Genomic DNA, 19,324 nt, shown 5'->3' on the forward strand with positions numbered 1-19,324 from the left:
AAAGAATGTACAGTGAGCATGATCAGCTTGTTAAGGAAGATATTCTGACTAACTCACAAGAGGGGTGGGAATGTGACAGTGAAGATACATCTTAGTGCAAACTACAGACCAGTTCTGTTTGTCAAAGCCAGGAAGATCAGCAATGACCTCAAGTTTTCTACTGATGGCCAAAACTGCTTCTTGCTGAGACCTTCACAGTACTTATAAACTTTTCCTCCATCACATCTGCACTGTGAATAGGCTTTCCTAGGCAAGGAGACTTGGAAGACATGATGCAATTCGTGACTGATGTCATGAAATAAAAGATAATTACCTTCACTACAATCCCAGATGGAATATGCTTCAAGACAACACAGTTGTTTGTCTTATTTGTGGCCTGACCTCCTGGGCCATCACCTCTTACAAACTGTTCTTTTAACTCTGCCTCAGTCAGCCCAAGGAGATTGGAAGATGAATTCTTCCCTGCTGCCTGACGCGAGGGCACTCTGGGCAGAGGAAACTGCTGCGTCCTCCCAATCCACCGTCTCCATGCTGGTGTTCGTACTTCTCTCAGGAAGAACGTGAAATGAAAGACACTTGGAACATTCATACAGAAGGAAGGACAGAGTTTCTCTGGAATGAAACCTGGAACAGAAGCGGGGAATGGAGTTTACTGTGAGAATCCTTTTTTTAGGATGATCTAGTTTAGCTGCGCATCTTGAGCGATATTTTGATAGTCGGATTTATTTTCAAGGATATTTGAACTGGTTTCATAGGCACTTGCGTAGAAAAATTTACCACTTCAAATGGAACTTCAGTTCTCATTGCAATTAGGTTTCTTAAAATAGTCAAGGTTATTATTTTGTTGTTGAAAGGGATCCAGAAAACAGTAAATAAATTAGAACTCCTACCAATGCTTGGAAAATACTAAAGATATCTTAAAAAATAAAAAAAGATGAAAGGGCATATTTGTATCTTGCAGTGTGAGCGGGGAGCCTCAGTGGATGCTCCACTTGTGCCCAGGTCCTGCGATTCACATGTGGCCACAAGCTTGAACTACATGGAAGGGAGAGACGTGAGGCTGCAGGAGTTCTCTGAGGTTGCCTTAACAGGGCTCTAAACTATCGAATAAAATCTGCTGGAAGAAGCAGTCAATCTGTATAACGTAACTGGCCTAATAACATCTTGGCTTCCTGTGTTCGCTGGCTCAGAGTCATGGAAACTGCATAGAGGAGGTGGAGGGAAACAATCCAAAAAGAAGATCTGGGTTTTCAACTGCTTCGCATTCTGATTTTTCCCAAGTCAAGTTACTAACAGGCAGAAAAGATTGCATGGAAACATGAGTTATCCTCATGGATAACAAGGAATGCCAGGTTCTGCTGCTGTCAAATGCCATTCTCCAACAAGGCATTGGGTAAGCAATTAAAACAATGCTTAAAATGTTTTATTTGATTCGGAAGAAAATACTTCAGCATGTGAAGAAGTGGCAACTAGCAATAAATATCCATAAAAGTTAAACATAATTGTTGAAATAATTTTCATAAAGCTTTTATTGGCAAGTAAAGATGTCCACTTGGTGGCACTAGTAGATAGGAACTATTTTTCTGCAAAAACCATGCAGAAAAAATGAGCAGAACTACTAGAGAGTTCAGAAATGAGCCTTTTTACTTAACAGCCGGTTTAATGTGGGCACTACCTGTTCCAAGCGGCATTTTTTGAAACCAAAACTGACAGCTCTGGTAAAAAATAATGTTTGCTGTATTTCTATTACTTGATGCTGTAAAACGAGCAGAGGTACCAGAGAGTTTTCTCAAGATTCAAGAAACACTCCGTTACAATGCAAAAAAGATCTTATGATAATGGTTTAATTAAAAAAGAAAGAAAAGCGCTTTGGTTATGGGATTTTTAAGCACAGCCCACAGAAGAGCTGTGTCAATCAGAACATCTATCTCGCAGTTTTTAAGCAGTTACAGAAGGGCCCGGCCGGCAGTGTCACTGGGAAGGACACGGGCAGTGGGACACGCCGATGCCAGCAGAGCAGCGACACTGCGCCGCACGCTCGGGATAATCAATTAAACTGTGTTTTAAAGCAACTTTTGCCGAAAACTTGGCCCAAGCAACCGCATCTGTTGGCCCACGCATCCAGGAGACCGAGCAGCACGATTCCAGCAGAGCCGCCGGGCGCCCGGAGGGACGCGCTGCCATACGCCGGCACCGAGGCCCCGGGCAGCGGCTTCGCGGTCACCGCGCCGGGACACCGGCCCTCCCAGGCCTGTGGCCTTCCCTCCGGGCTGAGAGACCCGGGTCGCTGCGCAGCCCGTCCCCGGCAGGAGCCGGGGCAGCCCCCGGTGCCGCTCCCGGCCCCGCCGCCGCCGCCTCTTACCTCAGGCGATTCGGGGCGCGCGCCAGCGCCCCCTCCTGCCCCGCACTGCGCAGGCGCGTACAGCTGCGCACTCCCGCACCGACCCCTGCGGTCCCGCGCACTGGCGGGCGCCTCTGCGCATGCGCACCAAAGGAAGAGGGCGTTACCCCAGGCTGATTGGCACTTGGAAAGCCAATCGCTTGTGCAAGGGGCGGGCTTACGCGCGCCTCGCACCCAGTACCAATCAGGATCTGGGAAGCCGTGCGGCGCGTAGCCACACAAGCCTATCCCCTCGCGGCGGCGCGCGTACTTTTTCACGTAGCGAATCAGAGCGGAAGGCGCGGCCTGGCGCGCGGTCAAGACGGCCAATCATCGAGCTGGGCTCTTCCTCGAGCGCCCCCTACCCCACCACGTTCGAAACTCGGCCGCCAATCGCCGGGAAGGAGGTGGTGGGCCGCGCCTGTTTACCGCCTAACGGCCGCTGGAGGAGGCAGCTACGGACGCCTCGTCGTGGGCTCCCGGAAATGCAGGTAGGAACCGAGGGAGCTCCGGGGACAGCTGCCGGGGCCCAAGCCGGCAGAGCTGCTGCGTTTGGCCGCATCCCAGCGCCGCGAGGCCGCCTCCACTGCCCCGCCCCTTTCTCCGATGAGTGGCGGGCCTCGCACCCAATCCGAGGCGGCGGCGCTGTCAACATCCCGGACCTCGAGGGGAAGCTGCCCAATGGGAGTATAGGGGCGGAGCTTCACCTGAGGGAGGGCGGTGGGGGCGGAGTCCGTGAGTGGGGGTGCAGGTCTGGGGGAGGGGAACCCGGGCGGCAGAGCCGAGGGTGAGGGGTGACCGAGCCTGAGGGGGCGAGCTGGAGAAAGGGGGTCACTCATGAGACGAGGGAACCCGGGTGGTTGAACGGAGTTGGGGAGCAGGTCACTGATTGAGGAGAGTCTACCATGAGGGGCAGACATGGCGGGAGGGGGTCACTTGTGAGGGGACGGGGGCGAGGGAGCTCCCTGAGGGGAGCGGGGCTGTAGAGCACACAGGCTCGCTCTCCCTTCTCGGGGAGATGTGGGGCAGCGGGGACCGAGGTGCCGTGTCACCCCTGCGCGCTCTGCGAGGGGCAGCAGCGATCGCCGCGGCCCGGGAGGAGACGCAGAACCGCGGGCTCCGAGGCTGCGCTGCCCCGGCTGTTTCCATCTGAAGCTGCACTGATAAGTCGAAATATCTTGCATCTTATTTTTATAATCCTGCTCCTTTATGTAGCAGCTTGGCCTTATGAGGACTGTTCTGCGCTGTGGAAACAGTAGATGACAGCTTAGCTGTTCCTTAGCCCAGTTATAGCTCACTTAATATTTTTTTTTAGTGCAAACAGACTTCTAATGAGGTTATGAAATGAGGCTCTGCCACAGCGAAGTCCCACCCATGCGCTGTGCTGCTGCGATACGCCACCCATGATTTCCTCCTGGGGAGGTGGGGGTGGCTGATGCAGCCCCCACCATTGAGCTGCTCCAGAGGCACTTGCAGCTTCTGCTTTATCTGTCAGGTTCGATGCCTGATAACCTTCAAGTTTTCTGGACTTCTGACCACTAGATAAAGAAGAAAGGCACCTTTTTTAAAAAATGTATTTCCCTTACTTTATCCCAAGAAACTCTGCCAAAGGGATATGTGTATCTGTATACAAATAATGAAAACAAAGCCAGTAGCATGCCCTTGCAATCCCTTAAAGAAGAATGGTTGTACTTGGAAGGTGGTGTGCTTCTTTAAGGCACCAAGGATTTAGTCTTATCACAGACCACTAGGATAATATTTCTTAATGTCTTTTCTTGTTCTCCATCCGTGAAATGATTGTAAGGTTTTTCTTCAGTGTTAGAACACAGGATGGATTCACCAGGGTGTAGAAGATGCTGAAATAAGCACTATAGAAGAACTGATTAATCAGTGTATTTCAAGTGTTTTCTTGGTGAAAGTGTGGAAACTGGAAGAATATTTTAGTCTCTCTACAGCCGTTCTTGTAAACTGCTGCTGTAAGACCATTGTACAAGTAGTATTTATTTATTTATGGTGCTTTCAGTTAACCAGCTGGTTTTAAGTGCTGTGGGATTCCTGATTGACTACATTTCGTTGTTAATTGGTAAGAAATGTAGCTCAAAACAGTTTTAAAGCTTTTTAAATTGATGTTGTATACTAATAATAAAATAAGCATTCTGTGGTAAGAGAAGCCAAATATCATGTACACAAACAGCTGTATAGCCGAATTGGTTAACTGTAGTCTTAACTCAGTAGGTCTCAGGTTTTAAAAGTGTATGTTTCTTCCAGCGAAGACGTGGACTCCCATTCAGCAGATCTAAACATGTTGACAGTAGCCCCTTTCTCTATTAACTGTGTTTCACAGAAGTCTCAAAAACAGTGGAACCTCATATTTAAACAGCAATCAAACAAAATGCTGTTGTACCTGGAATGGTTTGGTTCAGATGCCCTTTACAGCCCAGTTTAGGTGTGTAATGCACTGCGAGGAATCTCTTTGGGATTTGTAGGAGTCACAGCAAGTACAAGGCTGCTTATGTAGCACCTGTTGGCAAACAAAGCATGGGGCAAGAGGTTGGTTTTGGAATCCTGTCACTTTCTGGGGTGATTTGGCCAAAACATCCATCTCTTTAATTAAATTATGTTTCTTCAAACAATAAAGTCAAACGGCTTCTTAAATTAAGAGGGTGATACTTCTTTATACTTTCAGGGTAATGTCATACTCGAGCCTAAGATATGGAAAGGGGTGATGTGAATACTGGACAAGAAATCCCTTCATCTTCTGCAGACTCTGATGTCAGAAATACCCACAGCTCTGTCTACAGCTTCAGTTGTAACAGGTAATGTGTTGAAGGAATTCCTAACAACTATTTTAATTATTTTTGCTCTGCTCAGTTAGTATGTTTTTACAGTAACGGTGTTACTAAGGTGAAACTATATGTAATATTCTGCAATATATTTTAGTGGTCTTTTAAATTTGCAGGTATCATCCTGACTGAGAAGAGCTTTGCTGAAAGAACTGTTAAGTCTCCCTTAAACTTAGTAACTTCCATTGCCTTGTGTCTCTTAGAATGCAGGACAGGAAACCTGTCTTGGGACAAATTATAAGACATGACTTTTTGGAAAGATCATCGTGCGTTACTCCAAGTCATTTGTAGAGATCAGCAGCTTAGATAAATAGAACAGTTTTTCTGTTCAGTGCCCAAGGTTTTCCCAGTGAATAAGAAGGGCAAAGGTGGACTAATGGCCTAAGCAGCAGATTAGGAGAAGTTCTTGACTGACCTTTTAAGATGGGAATTACAAGTCGCTTACTGCATGTGTAACTCTCAAAAGGAGGCAGTAGTCTTGGATTTCATAAATCGTTACGCAGAAGCTTCTATCTGTAAATGTCCGACCTCAGAATCTATGAACAAGCACATAGGTTTGAAGAAAAGTTGTATTTATTGGCAGTGGTACTAGTGTGCAGTAATATCTGTGCTGATGATGCTGTCTCTCTTGGAAAGCTACTGTGTTTTAATGGTATGTAGGATAAGAATGAAGCATGTTGTGGACTCTTTGACATTTTCTTGTAAAACATCCTTATTCTTATGAAGGTATTGGTCTTTTTTTTTCAGCATGATGAAAGTCACAATGTAAATTAAGTGTATAATTCTTTTATGGCTGCGTAGCATATGTTATTTTGGCCACTTTGTTGTACAACTGGCCCAATAAATAATTGAAATGTTTTTTTCCTCATGTTTCGCTAGGAGCCCCTCATCCAGTTCCAATGGAGTTTCTGGTTACTCAGGGAACACCAGATCCTCATTAATGTCTGGGTCTGTTGGGCTGCTCGACTCCTTCCTGCAAGACATCCACAACATTGGAGATGGTGACTCAGAAGTCGTGAAGAGCCGTGAGGTATTTGATGTTAAGGTTTATTAAAAAAATACACACATTAATTTATTGTCTTTGCATTTTGGAAGACGGATCTAACGATATCATTTAGCAGTAAGATCCGTATATATATGTGTTTATTCTTCATGATGGGACAAATCCTTTTACAATGTATGAACAGATCACATGGATGGATTTTATTGCAATTTCATCTTAGCTTTTTACAGTATCTCAGCTTTTAATCTTGGTGTTTTCCAATACAGATGTGAATATTTTTTTTAGAGTTACAGTACTTAAAGATTGCAAGTTTTTCAACTGACAAATTTAAACCTTTGAAACTGTAGCACTTCAAACTTCCCTGAAATGACGCTAAGAATTAGAAGATTTCTTTCTAAAAATGGCTCTGTTTTAGTTGAACTATTTATAGATTCCATTTGTGAAGATGTGTAGATGATAAGTTTGTTTCCAGATTTAAAACAACACCAAAATCATAATGTAGGTTCAATGAGCTAATTCTCTCAAGCTCTTTTTTTAATGTTTTGTCCTTTTTTATTTTAAATTTTATCATTATTTTTAGTCTCCGTGAGGAACATCAGGTTTCCACACCATGGGCTCGTGCCTACAGAATTTTTGAGCTTTCTGGCTACGGTCCATCAAACTGTCTGTTGGCAGATGCTTATTTTGGTGCTTTTTAGCAGCTCCGAGAAAAGAATATAGATGTCTGTGTCTATGCACATGCATTCTGTGTCCCTTGTCCTATCCTTCAAGTATCAGGCTCCATAAGCATTAGCATAAAATAGTTGTTAAAATTCAGATTTTTACCACATTTTAGGAACCCCATATATTTGGGGTTTTTAAACTATCTTTTTGTTTTCACTAAATGGTCATGCATTGGGACCTTTAGCTGGATTGTCAAAGGGAAGAGTTTCTTACTGAAGCGAATGGTTCACTGGACATAGGGATGTTTAATTATCAATTTTAAAATTGGCTATAATATATTGAACTGGAAGCGACTTTTCCAACATTTGACAGTACTTTCCTGCCAGCTATTTCTACTTTCAGAGTAATTTGATTTTTTAAAATTAGAATGACTATTTTCCCTTGTTAGTTCATTGGTTTGTTTTTTTTAAACCAAACTTAAATTGTAGAGGTGTGTTATCTTGCTGCCTAGAGGGACATTTTTTGAAGTGAGTGCATTCATAGCGAATTGTTTCCATTGATTGACATGCAGGGGGCTGCATGTATTATGGGGTGGACAAGGACAGTGCTGTTACTAAACTTTGTATTATGTCGCCACCCAAGTATAAGATTGTAAAACTATTGTGTATCTAGAGCAAAAGCTGAGTGATGCATCGTGACCGTTGTTTAATTATTTTACTTTGTGATTTAATAGACAAGGTGGCTACAGTTATTGAGACTGGTAGAAAAACAATGTCAGGAACAAATAGTTGCCCAGCAAGAGCAGTTCCACCATCAAATCCAAGTAAGTAATGATTTGTTTATGTAGGTAGATTAGGCTGAATGTTGATTTTCTCCCCGCTACTCCCCTCTAAAACAATACACTACGGCCTCTGGCACGCCTGTATTTTTCTGTAAGTGTATCAAACCGGCAGTTAATGGAAGTGGGTGACTGGAATGTCAATTTACAGGATGCATATTTGAGACAGCTTTGGCTAATTAACAAAATAACTGGTAGAAACCATTTCAGAAGTAAAGATTCTTAGATTATTTGTTTTCAGTTGTTCTGTTTTCACAAACGTTTGGTTCAGAATGCCCACATGATAATTGGATTTTTGTAGGTACAAGCTGGTTTTTGTTAACTGTTAGACTGTATCATTTCTAATTCACTCTTCATTAGAAAATATTATGCAACTTGTCATTCCCTCATCTAGACAGTAGCACAGGAAAACATTCACTGTAACTTGTTTCACCCTTCAGTTGAACAGTCTCCTTTCTAAGAATGCAAAATGACCCACGTGAAGATTCACATCTTTGCTGAACCATATTTATCCAGTAAAACAGAAGACATGTATATGTATGTATGAGAGACAGTAATTCTATAAATATATAATGCTTAATGTCTTCATCATTTTGGTTGCTGTTTTTCCCTTCCCTTTCCTGACGCCCTCTACACTAGTAGTAATCAGCAGTTCCTGAACTGAATGAACGAGGTACTGTCCTTTTATCCTTTCTCCTGTTTCTCCCTGCTCCCATCTCATCATTTTTGTCCCACTGGTGTTTCCTTCCTCTTGTATTTCCGTCCTCTTGCTGTAGTGGTTTGATTCACGTGTTGTTAATCCATTGTGTTGGCTTTGCCGGTCTTTGTCTTTATGAGTAGGAAAGGCTACCTCTGGAAGAGCTGAGCTTGTGGTATCAGCAGGGATTTACTAACTGCATGAATTGCCACGCTAAATATAAAATCAACAGCTATAACTTAGTTGTATGAGTGCATTAGAAGAAAACAGATGGAGCTATTCCAAACTTCACCTGGTATAGCAGTGACCTGGTGAAAATACTGACATACAAGCAGCTCAACCCATTCTAATAAGAGTGATGAAAAAGGCAAACCCAATAATCAACAGTTTGGGGTGGAAAAGCAAGATGCTGCATTAGCATTGACCTGACTCTGAGATAAGGCTTGCACTGCGCTATGTTCAAAGACCCACTGTGCTTATAAAAATACATCTTCATCCGTGTGAAAATATGGATCAGCAGACCTTGAGTTCATTTTGGAATCCGTGCGGTCAGTCCTTGGTTTGTGTGATTTAAACCCTAGATGACTAGTGTGCTAATGACAAACTGTCACCACCTGTAGATAATCCTGAGATCAGACTTTATTGAAGAGGACTTAAAAAAATGGTTACCTACAATCCCTGGACTATAGAGAAGTCATCTCATTTTTCGAGAGCTTTTCTTCTCTTGGAATTATTTGGGACTATGCATAGAGAAGTGCTATTTAATTGGAATAGTAGCCTTTCACTTTTCCCGCACAAGGTATTAATAACAGAGATTAAATGTCAGCAGACAATCTGATCAGGCTCCCCCCCCGCCCCCAATTCTGTTTGTTCTCTTTTCTTGTCCCTTCCCTACTTTCCTTGTCAGAGTTGAATCACAGAATTAAAACGCAAATGATTGCTGTGGTCATGATTGAAATCATCAGAACAAAAAACTTTGTTGTCGCAGAAACTTCATCCCTGTTTTATTTTTTTATGGCTTTGTTTTTTTCTTTTTGGCTTAAGCTGAGCTGAAATTCAATAGTTAATTCTATCACAAGTTAGTAAAACATTAAGTTTGGTGCTGACTAGTGTTACATGTAGGTTCCTCTGAAATTGTCTTATTTTTTATTTCTTACTTTCGGAGAACAAATGACTTTTGTTCAATTTGTGCTTTCCACTTGCTATTTGTATGCGGGTAATGTACTGTAGTTCTGTGAAAAAATAGTATTAGAGTTCCATGGTAAAATTCTTGCAATTCTTTATTTCTTTTTTCTTTCACCCCCTGAGGGAATTAGTTTGAAATGTATTCTTGAAAACAACTACATCCTCTGGTCTTGTGCAGTAAGAGTCGTGCGCTCACACAGTCAGTAATCTGGGTAGGACTCTGCAGAAGGTCTGGTTGCTGCCTGAAGGACACGGCCATGGGCACTACCTGAAGTCTTTTTGTAGCCCTTGCCAAAAGCGTTTGTTGTTTCTCAGAGCTGTTTGCCAGGCACAACTGTAAACCTTCTAAAAAAATATTACCCATGGAACATACTGAAAGAACTCTTTGCAGACATTGTACAGTAAGGAGTAACCTGTTTAATCTGGTGATCTTGTTACGGGTTTGCTCCTCTCTATCAGATACCAAAACAAGCAAAATGTAGATCTTTGTATTATATGAACTGCCTAATAACATATTATCTAAATCAGATATCTTAAAGTCAAGTTTTACGCAAATAATCTTACAGAGGTACATTATTCCTATTAGTGTAATAGATATGGTTTATACTTCCATTAAAGCATCCTTGCAATCTTTAAAAAATGTATTTCCAAGTAATAAGTTTTTTTAGGCTTAACTTTAGCAAAATACTTTTGTCCACTTCTGATACACACATCGCTTGTTGATAGTTCTTTACCTGGCTGGTAGGTAACTATGGTTCTGAAGGCACGTAGTGAATACATGCATGCGTGATTTTTTACATTAATAAGTGAGTACTGAGACTTGTAATTCACTGCATGGAGTTCAGAATTGTTACCATGCACATTTTACTGTTAGAGTATGTCTACTTTATGCATGAGGTGTCTACACATTGAAAAATATGAGTTATTTGGAATTCTCTCACTCATAACATGAAGATGCATAAAAAAATAGATGTGATTTGTGGCATGATCTCATAGGAATGTTGCCTTTTGTTTTCCTGTAGCTGATTCAGGATGAGATAAGGCAGTTGGTGAAATTACAGACCAGCAACTGGGGTGCCAGCAAGAGCAGAAGTTTGCCTGTCAAGCTTCCAGACAATTTCTCATCACTAGAGAGCAAAATGGGGATGCGTTCTGAAGTCTTTGAAGAAAACGAGTGCATTGTCAATCAACTTAGATCAAATGAGGCGGAAAGTCAGCCAAATGCATCTGGTCTACATCAGGAATGTCTTGGAAATGATGCTTCAGTGAATAGCGGGCACGGTGCATGTTCTGCCTCCCAACTGAACCCTGGCACATCGAACAACGTTATCCAGTGCACAGACTGCATGGAGAAAACTTCCCAAGGGCAGGGTGATGCAGCAGTATTGCAGAGTGACGCAGCGGTAGCCGGTGTTCAAAAGAAAAGAGAACTTCACCCCCCAAAAAAAGAGGAAAAATTTTTGTCGGGAAGGAGTGATATTTTAGTTTTTCCTGCTGAATCTGAACATAAAGTTGATGAGGCTCAATGTGGAAAGAAACCCAGGTAAGTGATCAACTTCCCAAATATGTTAATTTATTGTAGATGATCCCCATTCAGTAAATAGCTGATGGTAACTGGAAACATGAAAGAATTGCATAGAATTTCTTGATTGTAAACAAAAAAAATACTATGCTTCTTGGTAGAGAAAGTTATTTGTTTAGCCTAACATTTCTGTGTGATGCATATTTGCATCTGCAGTGTTGATCTCTTGTAGATATGTTGGGGGGGAGAATGTGAAGTCTGCTTTGTACTGCAAATTTTAGCTAAGATCCAGTTTGCATAGTGTTTGTCTGTGCACCAGAATTGTAAGTGTTGATTTTCAGTTTGTTACGACTGACACTTTGCTGTTGTGCACAACCAGTCTTTTTTGCTGCCTTATATGCATGCATTACAGTAATAAATTGTATCAGAGAACAGCCACATGTTTGAAGTTTTTTGTTGTGTGGTGTTTTTTTGGGGGTTGATCTTTTTTTGTTGTTGTTTCGCTCTATTCAATAGGTGGGTGGATCTACCAAAGGTTTTTTTGAAAGGCTGGCCAGCTCATTTGGTAACAGCACTGCCCAAGGACTGCTGTAGTTGCACAGAATTTAACAATGGACTTTACCCTCCCTGTCAGATTGGGCTGTAGTGGCGGCGGCTCCACGTGCTCACGAGCCGTATCAGAGCCCTTGTGGGCAGCGAGTTGCCTGCGAGTCCCTGATAGGAGTTTGCGGAGATAAAAACTTTCCCTCTTTTGTAAAAACAGAGAGTCGTGAAAATGAACTTGCATCTTGCTAGTATGTAATAAAACACAGAACCGGCTTTCTTTAGAGAAATTAGTTTGGAAATGTGTTATCTTGGCATATAGGGTAGATCAGAACCCCATTGATACATTCCCTTCTGGCTTTTTTTCCACTGTTTTGGTTCATGTTGCAGTGCCATGAAGGGAGTAGCTGCAGTTCATGGACTTCCAGGGAAACTTAGAGCTAGAGAAGCTCAATTCAAGAGTGTGTTTCAGCTTGAAAAACCTTTCTAAGACAGCTTTTGAAATCATTCGTGTCTCCACTGAAAAGGGCTCATGTACTTAGGGTGTACGTGTGTGTTTCTTACCATCTAGTAAATCTTTAACATCATGGGCACAAAAGTTGAGACAAAACCAACCAAAAAGAATAAACGCTGAAGAAGTATGTGTGAACTCTATGCATGAAAATGAGCAAGCAAAGAAATTACCCCTTGAGAATGTAAGTATCTTTTTATTTTATGATGTTTTTCTAATTTTATTCTTGTCACTGGTATTTTTTCAGTGTTCAGCACGTGCCTTCATACTTAGCTTTAAGCATTTGAGTAGTGGGGTTCCTATTTATATGTTTGAAGTTAATATGGTCAGAGTTTACTTCTTGGATCATTCTATACTTCCTCACATGGCTATTTTGGCTTGTTGTATTTGTTGCCTCATTTTTGCCTTAATTTACCTAAATGGCAAATGTTCATTCTTTATAGAAATAATAATCACATTCTCAATTAAAGCTTCGGGTCATGCTAATTTATTGTGCCATATAATTTTTGGAAGGAGCTTTGATTTCAGCTGGTAATGTCCCTTTTGGCACACACAACTGTTTGTGGAGGCATTGGCCACCTTGTTCAGGACAGACAGTGTTCTTCCACATTGGGATTTTTAAATCCAAGCTTTTTTTTTTTTTGGTATTGTTTTTATCAGAATAATACATTCTTTTCTGCCTGTGTATAACTATGATTTGGCCAAATTGAACTGCTCCAAGCACAGCTACAGCACTAGTTGCTGAAAGTATCCAACCCCCCCAGCAGACATTTAGGAAATGAACCAGCTCTTTAGAAGCATTTGTAGTAATGCCTATTGCTGTAGTAACTGTCACAAACCTCTCTCCTTATGCTGTTTTTAAGGAAATAACTCCGGCAACTCTGTGAATGACTCCACCTACAAGAGGATAGGAGAATTAGCAAATATGAGTCACTTGATTCAAGGCAGGGTCTGTTTTCTTCCCCGTGGTCACGTTGAGGGTGATCCAGAAAGGGTAGGAGCAGCGGCTTGGGCTCGCTGGCTCTTCTGTTGTCAGCTGTTACTCTAAGGGGATATTTCAAACCAGGAGTCAAATTTATCTGCTGTGGATTGTTGCTTTTCTCTCTCAGCTTTTGAAAATACCTTTATCTTTCTATTCCTTTGTAAGAATTCAGTTGATACCCCTTCATTTTCCTTTCTTCCTCCTTAGGCAAAGGAGAATACCTAAATAAAAACATTAAGAGGGACAGAATAGCCTTGAGGTGAGATGGTACTTCATGCAACAGCTTCAAAAGCTTCAGTTCTAAATTCTTTTTTTCTTTGTGTTGACTCAATGGTTCCTTTCCTGTTGTAGTCTTCGGTTGTATAAGCTGTGTAAATTTGCCATGTACATGACTCTTAAGCTGCTGTGTTGGAACAAAAAGCCCTATGTACAGTAGAAAAGAGCAATGTGAGATGAGAATTTCAAGCCAGCTGCCATTACTCAGTTCTTGTATCACTGTGTTACATCAATGACGCTTCTTCCTTTGATTAAGAACAGGAGAGTTGTAGCAAATTTTTAATCCTGTGAAATTTGTTTGGCATGTGTTAGTTCCACCCTTTTCAAAGTTTCTGTGATTAGCTGCAGAGGTTGCTTAGGAAGTCTGGAGTGCGGAGAAGCAGGGTGTGTAGTATCTTGTCTGTCGGAAATGACAGACACTGTTTACCTCCCAATTTGTGGTAGGTGGAGTCATAACAGCTGAATATAAGAAATTCCAATCCTAAGATGAGGGAAGAGTAACCTTTTTTTGGTAGATCATCCCGTTATGTACTTGCATCTCTTAAGGAGCAAGAAAGTTTAGACGGCTGTCCAGAATGCGTGTTTTTTAACAGTTAATCTCAAAAATGCTCCACAGACAGGCAGACGACTTGGAAAATATCAGTGTCTTTAAATTGTGTGGCTTAGCTTATTTTACCTTTTGACTGTGATTGCCCTCAATATAAATTGTATATGTTTGAATCATGCTGTATAATGAAGTTTAATCTCTTTGCTTTAAAAGACTAATAACATTTACATGCAATATTTTAAAAAATGGTACCCTTTTTGAAAAATTCTTTTCCTTCCTTGTCTTGCAATTTTCCTCATTAATTGTTTTTCCTTTGTTGTTTTAGACAAACCATAGCGGTGCTGCTTTGCCACCTTACACTTTTTACCTCAACCAGCCTAATGAAAGTCCGAATTCCTTAGTGTCTGAAGCTTCAGGTATAGTTAATTTCCTGCACTTAGATTTCTTTTCCTCTTGAATTCTCATTTTTTAACTTTCTTGCTACAATGCAGCTCCAACAACTTTGAGGAGCTGAGGAGGGTTTGATCACTGACTAGCTATTAAACTTTTGCTATGGCACAATTCTGCTTTTCTTGCTTCTGCATTTCGAGCTGATAGGAGCTCCCATGTGTCACTGCTGGCAGATATAGGACATGCAGCGATTTCTTTCTTCAAATTTCTCAATATTTCAAAGCTGAGCTTTATGTTTAAAGCGCTTTCAATAATGTAATTGTTACTAAAGTCATGGTGGGGTACCAAGCAACCTTTCAAATATTAGTATCGCTGCTCTAGTAGTGGCAGGAGTGCATGGTGACGGGGTTAGAAATTTTGTAGGGCAAAGGGAGGATTCGGTGATTGTGTGAATAAACAAGAACAAAACAATGCAGTGTGTGTGATTCTTTAATCGGGGTGAGGGGTGTTGCTTTTTTGTGGTTTAGTTTTGCTTTTGAGGGGTAGTTGTGGTGGGTTTGGGGGGTTTGCCGTTTGGGTTTTTTGTGTGTCTGTGATGTGTGTGTGTTTTTTGGTGTGTTTTTCTTGTTGTTGTCGCGGTGTTTTGTTTTTGTGAAAGCCAAACAACTAATTCACACATTTTGACCGTAACAGGGTGGATTCATTTTGATAACAAACAGGGGCACAGAGATGCAGCCCTGCAAACTGTGTATATTTATTGCTTCTTCACAACCCATTGAGAGGGACACGTATAAGAAATTGCCACGGGGTTGAGCCTGTATCTGTCCCTCTCGTGCCGTCCCTTGGTCCCGGTAGTCTGCTTTTTGCATGTTGTAGAGCGCTGTTGAGAACCAAACTGAAGAGTTTGTGATACCGAGTGGCTGTGGAGGATTATTCCTTGGATAACACAAGCTTTAAGCGTTGTACTGGAATCAGTAGGAATATGAAAGTTTGTGGTAAATGAGGATTTGTTCTTTGCACACAAAAGAGTAAATCTCTGTGTTTTCACTGATTTAGAGCTTTCGTTACTGATGCCGTGGGATGTGATACTGATCATGAGGCCTGTGCTTTGCATTGAGATTTTTTGTAACTCGTAACAAATGCTTGAGTGAGATTATTAAGCAATAGATGCAAATAACTAATACAGCATTCTTGTAAACTTACAAAGTAAAATCTTGCTAATGGGCTTTGGGATTCCTGTTCTATAGCCATTACCTTGAAATCTGTAATGTTTTTTCTTTAATTGTTTCTTCTTATCAGGGCTTTCATACTGGAAGTTAGATGAAAAGGAGATGTATCACTCTTTACCAGAGAATTTCAGAAGTGAGTTTGCTGATGTTTTCTCCACAAAAGTATCACCAGATCAGGTAAACTCTGCACGTGTTTTAAAAGTTGTCTTACAGTTGCTTCTCATCTTTCCTTTTTTCTGCAATGGAAAGATGTGAACTTCTCCTTGCGAGCTCTTTCATTAGCTCGGTCTCTCATATTCTGTTTTTTTGTTATTCATTTACCCTCACTAAAGTAGCCTGGAATTTATTAACCACTTTTTGTCATTTGAAAGAAATCCGTGTATGGAAGGTAAAAAGAAACCGACTAGTATATTAAAGGTGGATGTGCCTCATTAAAGACCCTTTTAAAAATTGTTTGCGTTGAATAAAGCTGCCTTTAAAAACTACTAAATTAAGTTCTAACTGATTTATTAGCTAAACTCACCTACAACTTGTTTATCTATATTGGAGGTGGAGGATTGTGTTCATATCAACTAATGTAGCAATTTTTCCTGTTGAAGTTATCTTCTGCTGACGAAACAAAGCTCTCGTCATTGAAGGATATTTATCATAAAAGACAAAGGGAGAATAAGCAGCTGCCAGACCAGAATTTTATGCCTTCTTCCCAGTGCAGTCACCCACCAGAGGTAACAGTCATTTCTGTATGTCTGGGTTTGAGGATGCGATGGGTTACAGGCTGGTTTCACATTCACTGGCTCCTGCTGCCACCTCCAGCATGATGCTGGGACAGCAATTTGTGCAGCCGTGTGACAAACCAGACCGGGAAGGGATCCAGCAAAAAGAACCTCCAAGAACACGCTGGGTAGAGAAGGACCTTTGCTGCACAACCTTGAGGATGGCGCAGGAGGAATCTGCTCACGCCGAGGCTGCAGCTGCAGAAATGCGGGTGGAACTGCAGTCACAGGACTGGGGTTTTCTTACTACTTCCCATAAGACCGGTTCATTCCACCCATAAAACAGAAGAGGCGCAGGTTGTGGAAATATTCTTTATCATATCTATTTCTTTATACAGCTTTTGGTCTTGTACAAAATCCAGTAATGATGGCTGCTGTGTGACTAACTTGTTAATATAATCTATGAAGTGATTTTTGTAGCTGTACAAAGTTATGATTTGAACTTACAAGAAGGCATCATGGTCCTTCTCTTTACATAACTGAGATTTCAGAGGTTTTCTAGACAGCTACAGATGTTAGATATGTCTTTTATTATAAATGGAAACTTAGAAATTCAAGTTGCAAACCTCGGGAATGTGTATCGTCATCTCAGCTGTTACAGGTCACTTCATCCTGCTTGCCGCTACCAAATAGTTGTAGTAATATTCAATACAATTCCTGCCGTGTATTGTATGAATTGCTGATATCTTCAGATAAACTCCATTTCCAAGAACGAAAGTTAAATCACAATTTATTTAGCATTATAACTTATTTCCTAGATCTTGACGTTGGACCCAACCCTGCACATGAAACCAGGTCAGCAGAACCCAGGACGCTGTTTTTTCAATATTCCTGAGGAGCCGACTCCTTTTTCTCCAGACTCTATGGCAGAGCCTGGGTTTTCCAGTCATTGTGATACAGACTCTTTTTCGCAGACGAGTAATTCATCTCAGTTCGATGATTCTCCCCAGTATCCTGCCAGCAGCAGAGCTGCGCATTTGGACCTCTGGAGAAACCACCCGTTCCAAAATGAACACCAGACCAGCTGTCCCTTTCCAATGGCATATACGGATGCTAATAATGAGAATTTAGTCAACGCTGAGGAGGAAGAAACACTGACTCTAACTCCGTCTTCTGTTACTCACTGTGCTGACAGCAGTTTGCCAGAATGCAGCCTTTCAGTGACATCTGTTGAAGATCCTGTGATAATGTCAAAGTAAGTAATTTGTTTTTTCTTTTTTAAAAGTTGTAGAGTTGGTACTTTCATGAAAGAAATGAAACTTAACTATAGTAGTGAAACAAACAAAATGTGAGTTGTGTTTGCTTAGGACATAGCTGGACGTGGCTGCTTTTTTTTTTCCTTTTTATTATTCTTCTCCCCTGCAGATGGTGTATAAATAGAACAGTCATTTCCCAAGACTTACAGTTGTCAGTCTTTAGGCTGTACTATTTAATCTTCTTTAGACCATACTATTTAATCTAAGGCACAATATGTGTTCTCTGTTTTCCTTGGATGTCAAGGCATTAACTGGAAGGCAAAACAATTTGCTGTGTTTTAATGCTTTGGTTATTTCTGTTTATACATTAAAATACATTCTTCCTTCATAGGCTGCATGAGGGAGGCAGTTTAGGCAGAGAATTTCAAAGTTCTGTGGGGGTTATATTTTCCTTTTTGGAGTCAAATGGTGGGAGAAGCACAGAATTACCATACTTAGGAAAAACAAACAGCCCCCATTCGTTATTGACGCTCTTATGATTGGCACATGGACGAGCAGCTGGGGCGTATATTGCATATGTGAGGGCTTATGAAGGGGTGATGGCTTCAAGATAGTTCAGTGTCTGAACTATCATATTTTAATTTTGCATGCATAGTTTCTAGTGCATAGCAAAAAAAGGAAGAAAAGGGAAAGCTTTGTAGTTGTATATATTTGTATATATTATTAATATGAAGACTTCTACGCAAGCCTTAGGTGTCGGACACCGCTGCCTTAGGTGACACAGCTTTCTTTGCTTTCGTACGAATGCAACAAAGTTCTGCAAGAGAGATTTATGTGCTGAGTTTCTCATGTGTGAGTGGATACAGCAACGCATGCTTGTGTGGATAGCTGCAAATATTTGTTTTTGTTCTTAATTTTGAAAACAGGATTAGGCAGAACTTGAGGGAAAAGCATGCTCGCCACATAGCTGATCTACGCGCTTACTATGACTCTGAGATACAGAGCTTGAAGCAGCAGCTTGAGGCAAGTCATAGAACTGCTTCGGCTGAAGACCTGGAGAAAATCAATCAAAATCTTGCTGACAGGTACTGTTTGTTAATTGTCCTCTTCCTCTGTGACATGGTACTCTTCCTGCTTTAAAAACTGAGCATGCTTGTTTAGAATAGCTTGAAAAGTTTGTCAGTTTGCAATTCTGAATGTTTTGTGCATCTATGATGCTAATATTTTCCTATTAAATTAAATATAAATTTTGCGGTATTTAATGCAGCTGTTTAAGAGCAGTTTAAAATGATTGTTAGGCAGCAAGCGTGATGTTTGGAGCAGAAGTCTTGTTTGACCTGATTTTTGCCAGTATAGAGTCGCTGGCAGGCTGAGGTAGCCCTAAACAGTTTGTAAGTCTGTGCTGTAAGATAGTCATCGCCTGTTGTACTGGTGAACATCATCCCTCTTTACCTTTCATGTCAAAATTACAGGTGATACAGGAATTTATTGTTCGCTTTTTAAAGGCAATTTGCCAGTCAATGCTCTTTGACCAGAAATTACAATGGGAGCGTGTGTGCCTTACCTATACCCGTTAACTATAGCTTGAACTTTTGCTATATAGAAAAATCTGATGTGATTTTTATATCATTATCGCTAGTCTAAATACATCTTACAAGCTTTGACAGCTAAAATACTTTACAAAATGTGCGCCCTCCAGAATAATTGAAAAAGTGTGTGGGTAGCTGGGACTCTTTTGTACAGCTC

The 19,324-nt window shown here is 41.3% G+C and overlaps 2 protein-coding genes across 12 annotated transcripts in view; one reads left to right on the plus strand and one right to left on the minus strand.

Moving 5' to 3' along the window:
• MTRFR (mitochondrial translation release factor in rescue) overlaps positions 1-2,988 on the minus strand; it is a 5,638-nt gene extending 2,650 nt beyond the window's left edge. Inside the window, exons 1-2 of one of the 2 annotated variants that reach the window (XM_021286066.2) lie at positions 2,652-2,988; positions 314-624 (exon numbers count right to left, since the gene is read on the minus strand). In XM_021286066.2, coding sequence (XP_021141741.1) covers positions 314-589 — 276 coding nt within the window. In that variant the 5' untranslated portion in view covers positions 590-624; positions 2,652-2,988. Of the gene's footprint in view, positions 1-313; positions 625-2,362; positions 2,501-2,651 lie in introns of those variants that run through there. The other variant, XM_065033455.1, reaches the window with a different exon arrangement.
• MPHOSPH9 (M-phase phosphoprotein 9) overlaps positions 2,637-19,324 on the plus strand; it is a 27,415-nt gene continuing 10,727 nt past the window's right edge. For 2 of the 10 annotated variants that reach the window (XM_065033426.1, XM_065033423.1), the window contains exons 1-11: positions 2,637-2,871; positions 5,067-5,196; positions 6,103-6,253; positions 7,623-7,712; positions 10,632-11,152; positions 12,246-12,369; positions 14,316-14,406; positions 15,680-15,786; positions 16,209-16,334; positions 17,141-17,577; positions 18,505-18,663. In XM_065033426.1, the coding sequence (XP_064889498.1) occupies positions 5,093-5,196; positions 6,103-6,253; positions 7,623-7,712; positions 10,632-11,152; positions 12,246-12,369; positions 14,316-14,406; positions 15,680-15,786; positions 16,209-16,334; positions 17,141-17,577; positions 18,505-18,663 (1,910 nt within the window). In that variant the 5' untranslated portion in view covers positions 2,637-2,871; positions 5,067-5,092. Of the gene's footprint in view, positions 2,872-3,077; positions 3,116-3,851; positions 3,876-5,066; positions 5,197-6,102; positions 6,254-7,622; positions 7,713-8,167; positions 8,265-8,366; positions 8,401-10,631; positions 11,153-12,245; positions 12,370-14,315; positions 14,407-15,679; positions 15,787-16,208; positions 16,335-17,140; positions 17,578-18,504; positions 18,664-19,324 lie in introns of those variants that run through there. The other 8 variants (XM_065033428.1, XM_065033427.1, XM_065033430.1 and 5 more) reach the window with 7 other exon arrangements.

This window comes from Columba livia, chromosome 17 (genome assembly GCF_036013475.1).
Source record: "Columba livia isolate bColLiv1 breed racing homer chromosome 17, bColLiv1.pat.W.v2, whole genome shotgun sequence".
NCBI classification, from domain to species: Eukaryota; Metazoa; Chordata; class Aves; order Columbiformes; family Columbidae; genus Columba; species Columba livia.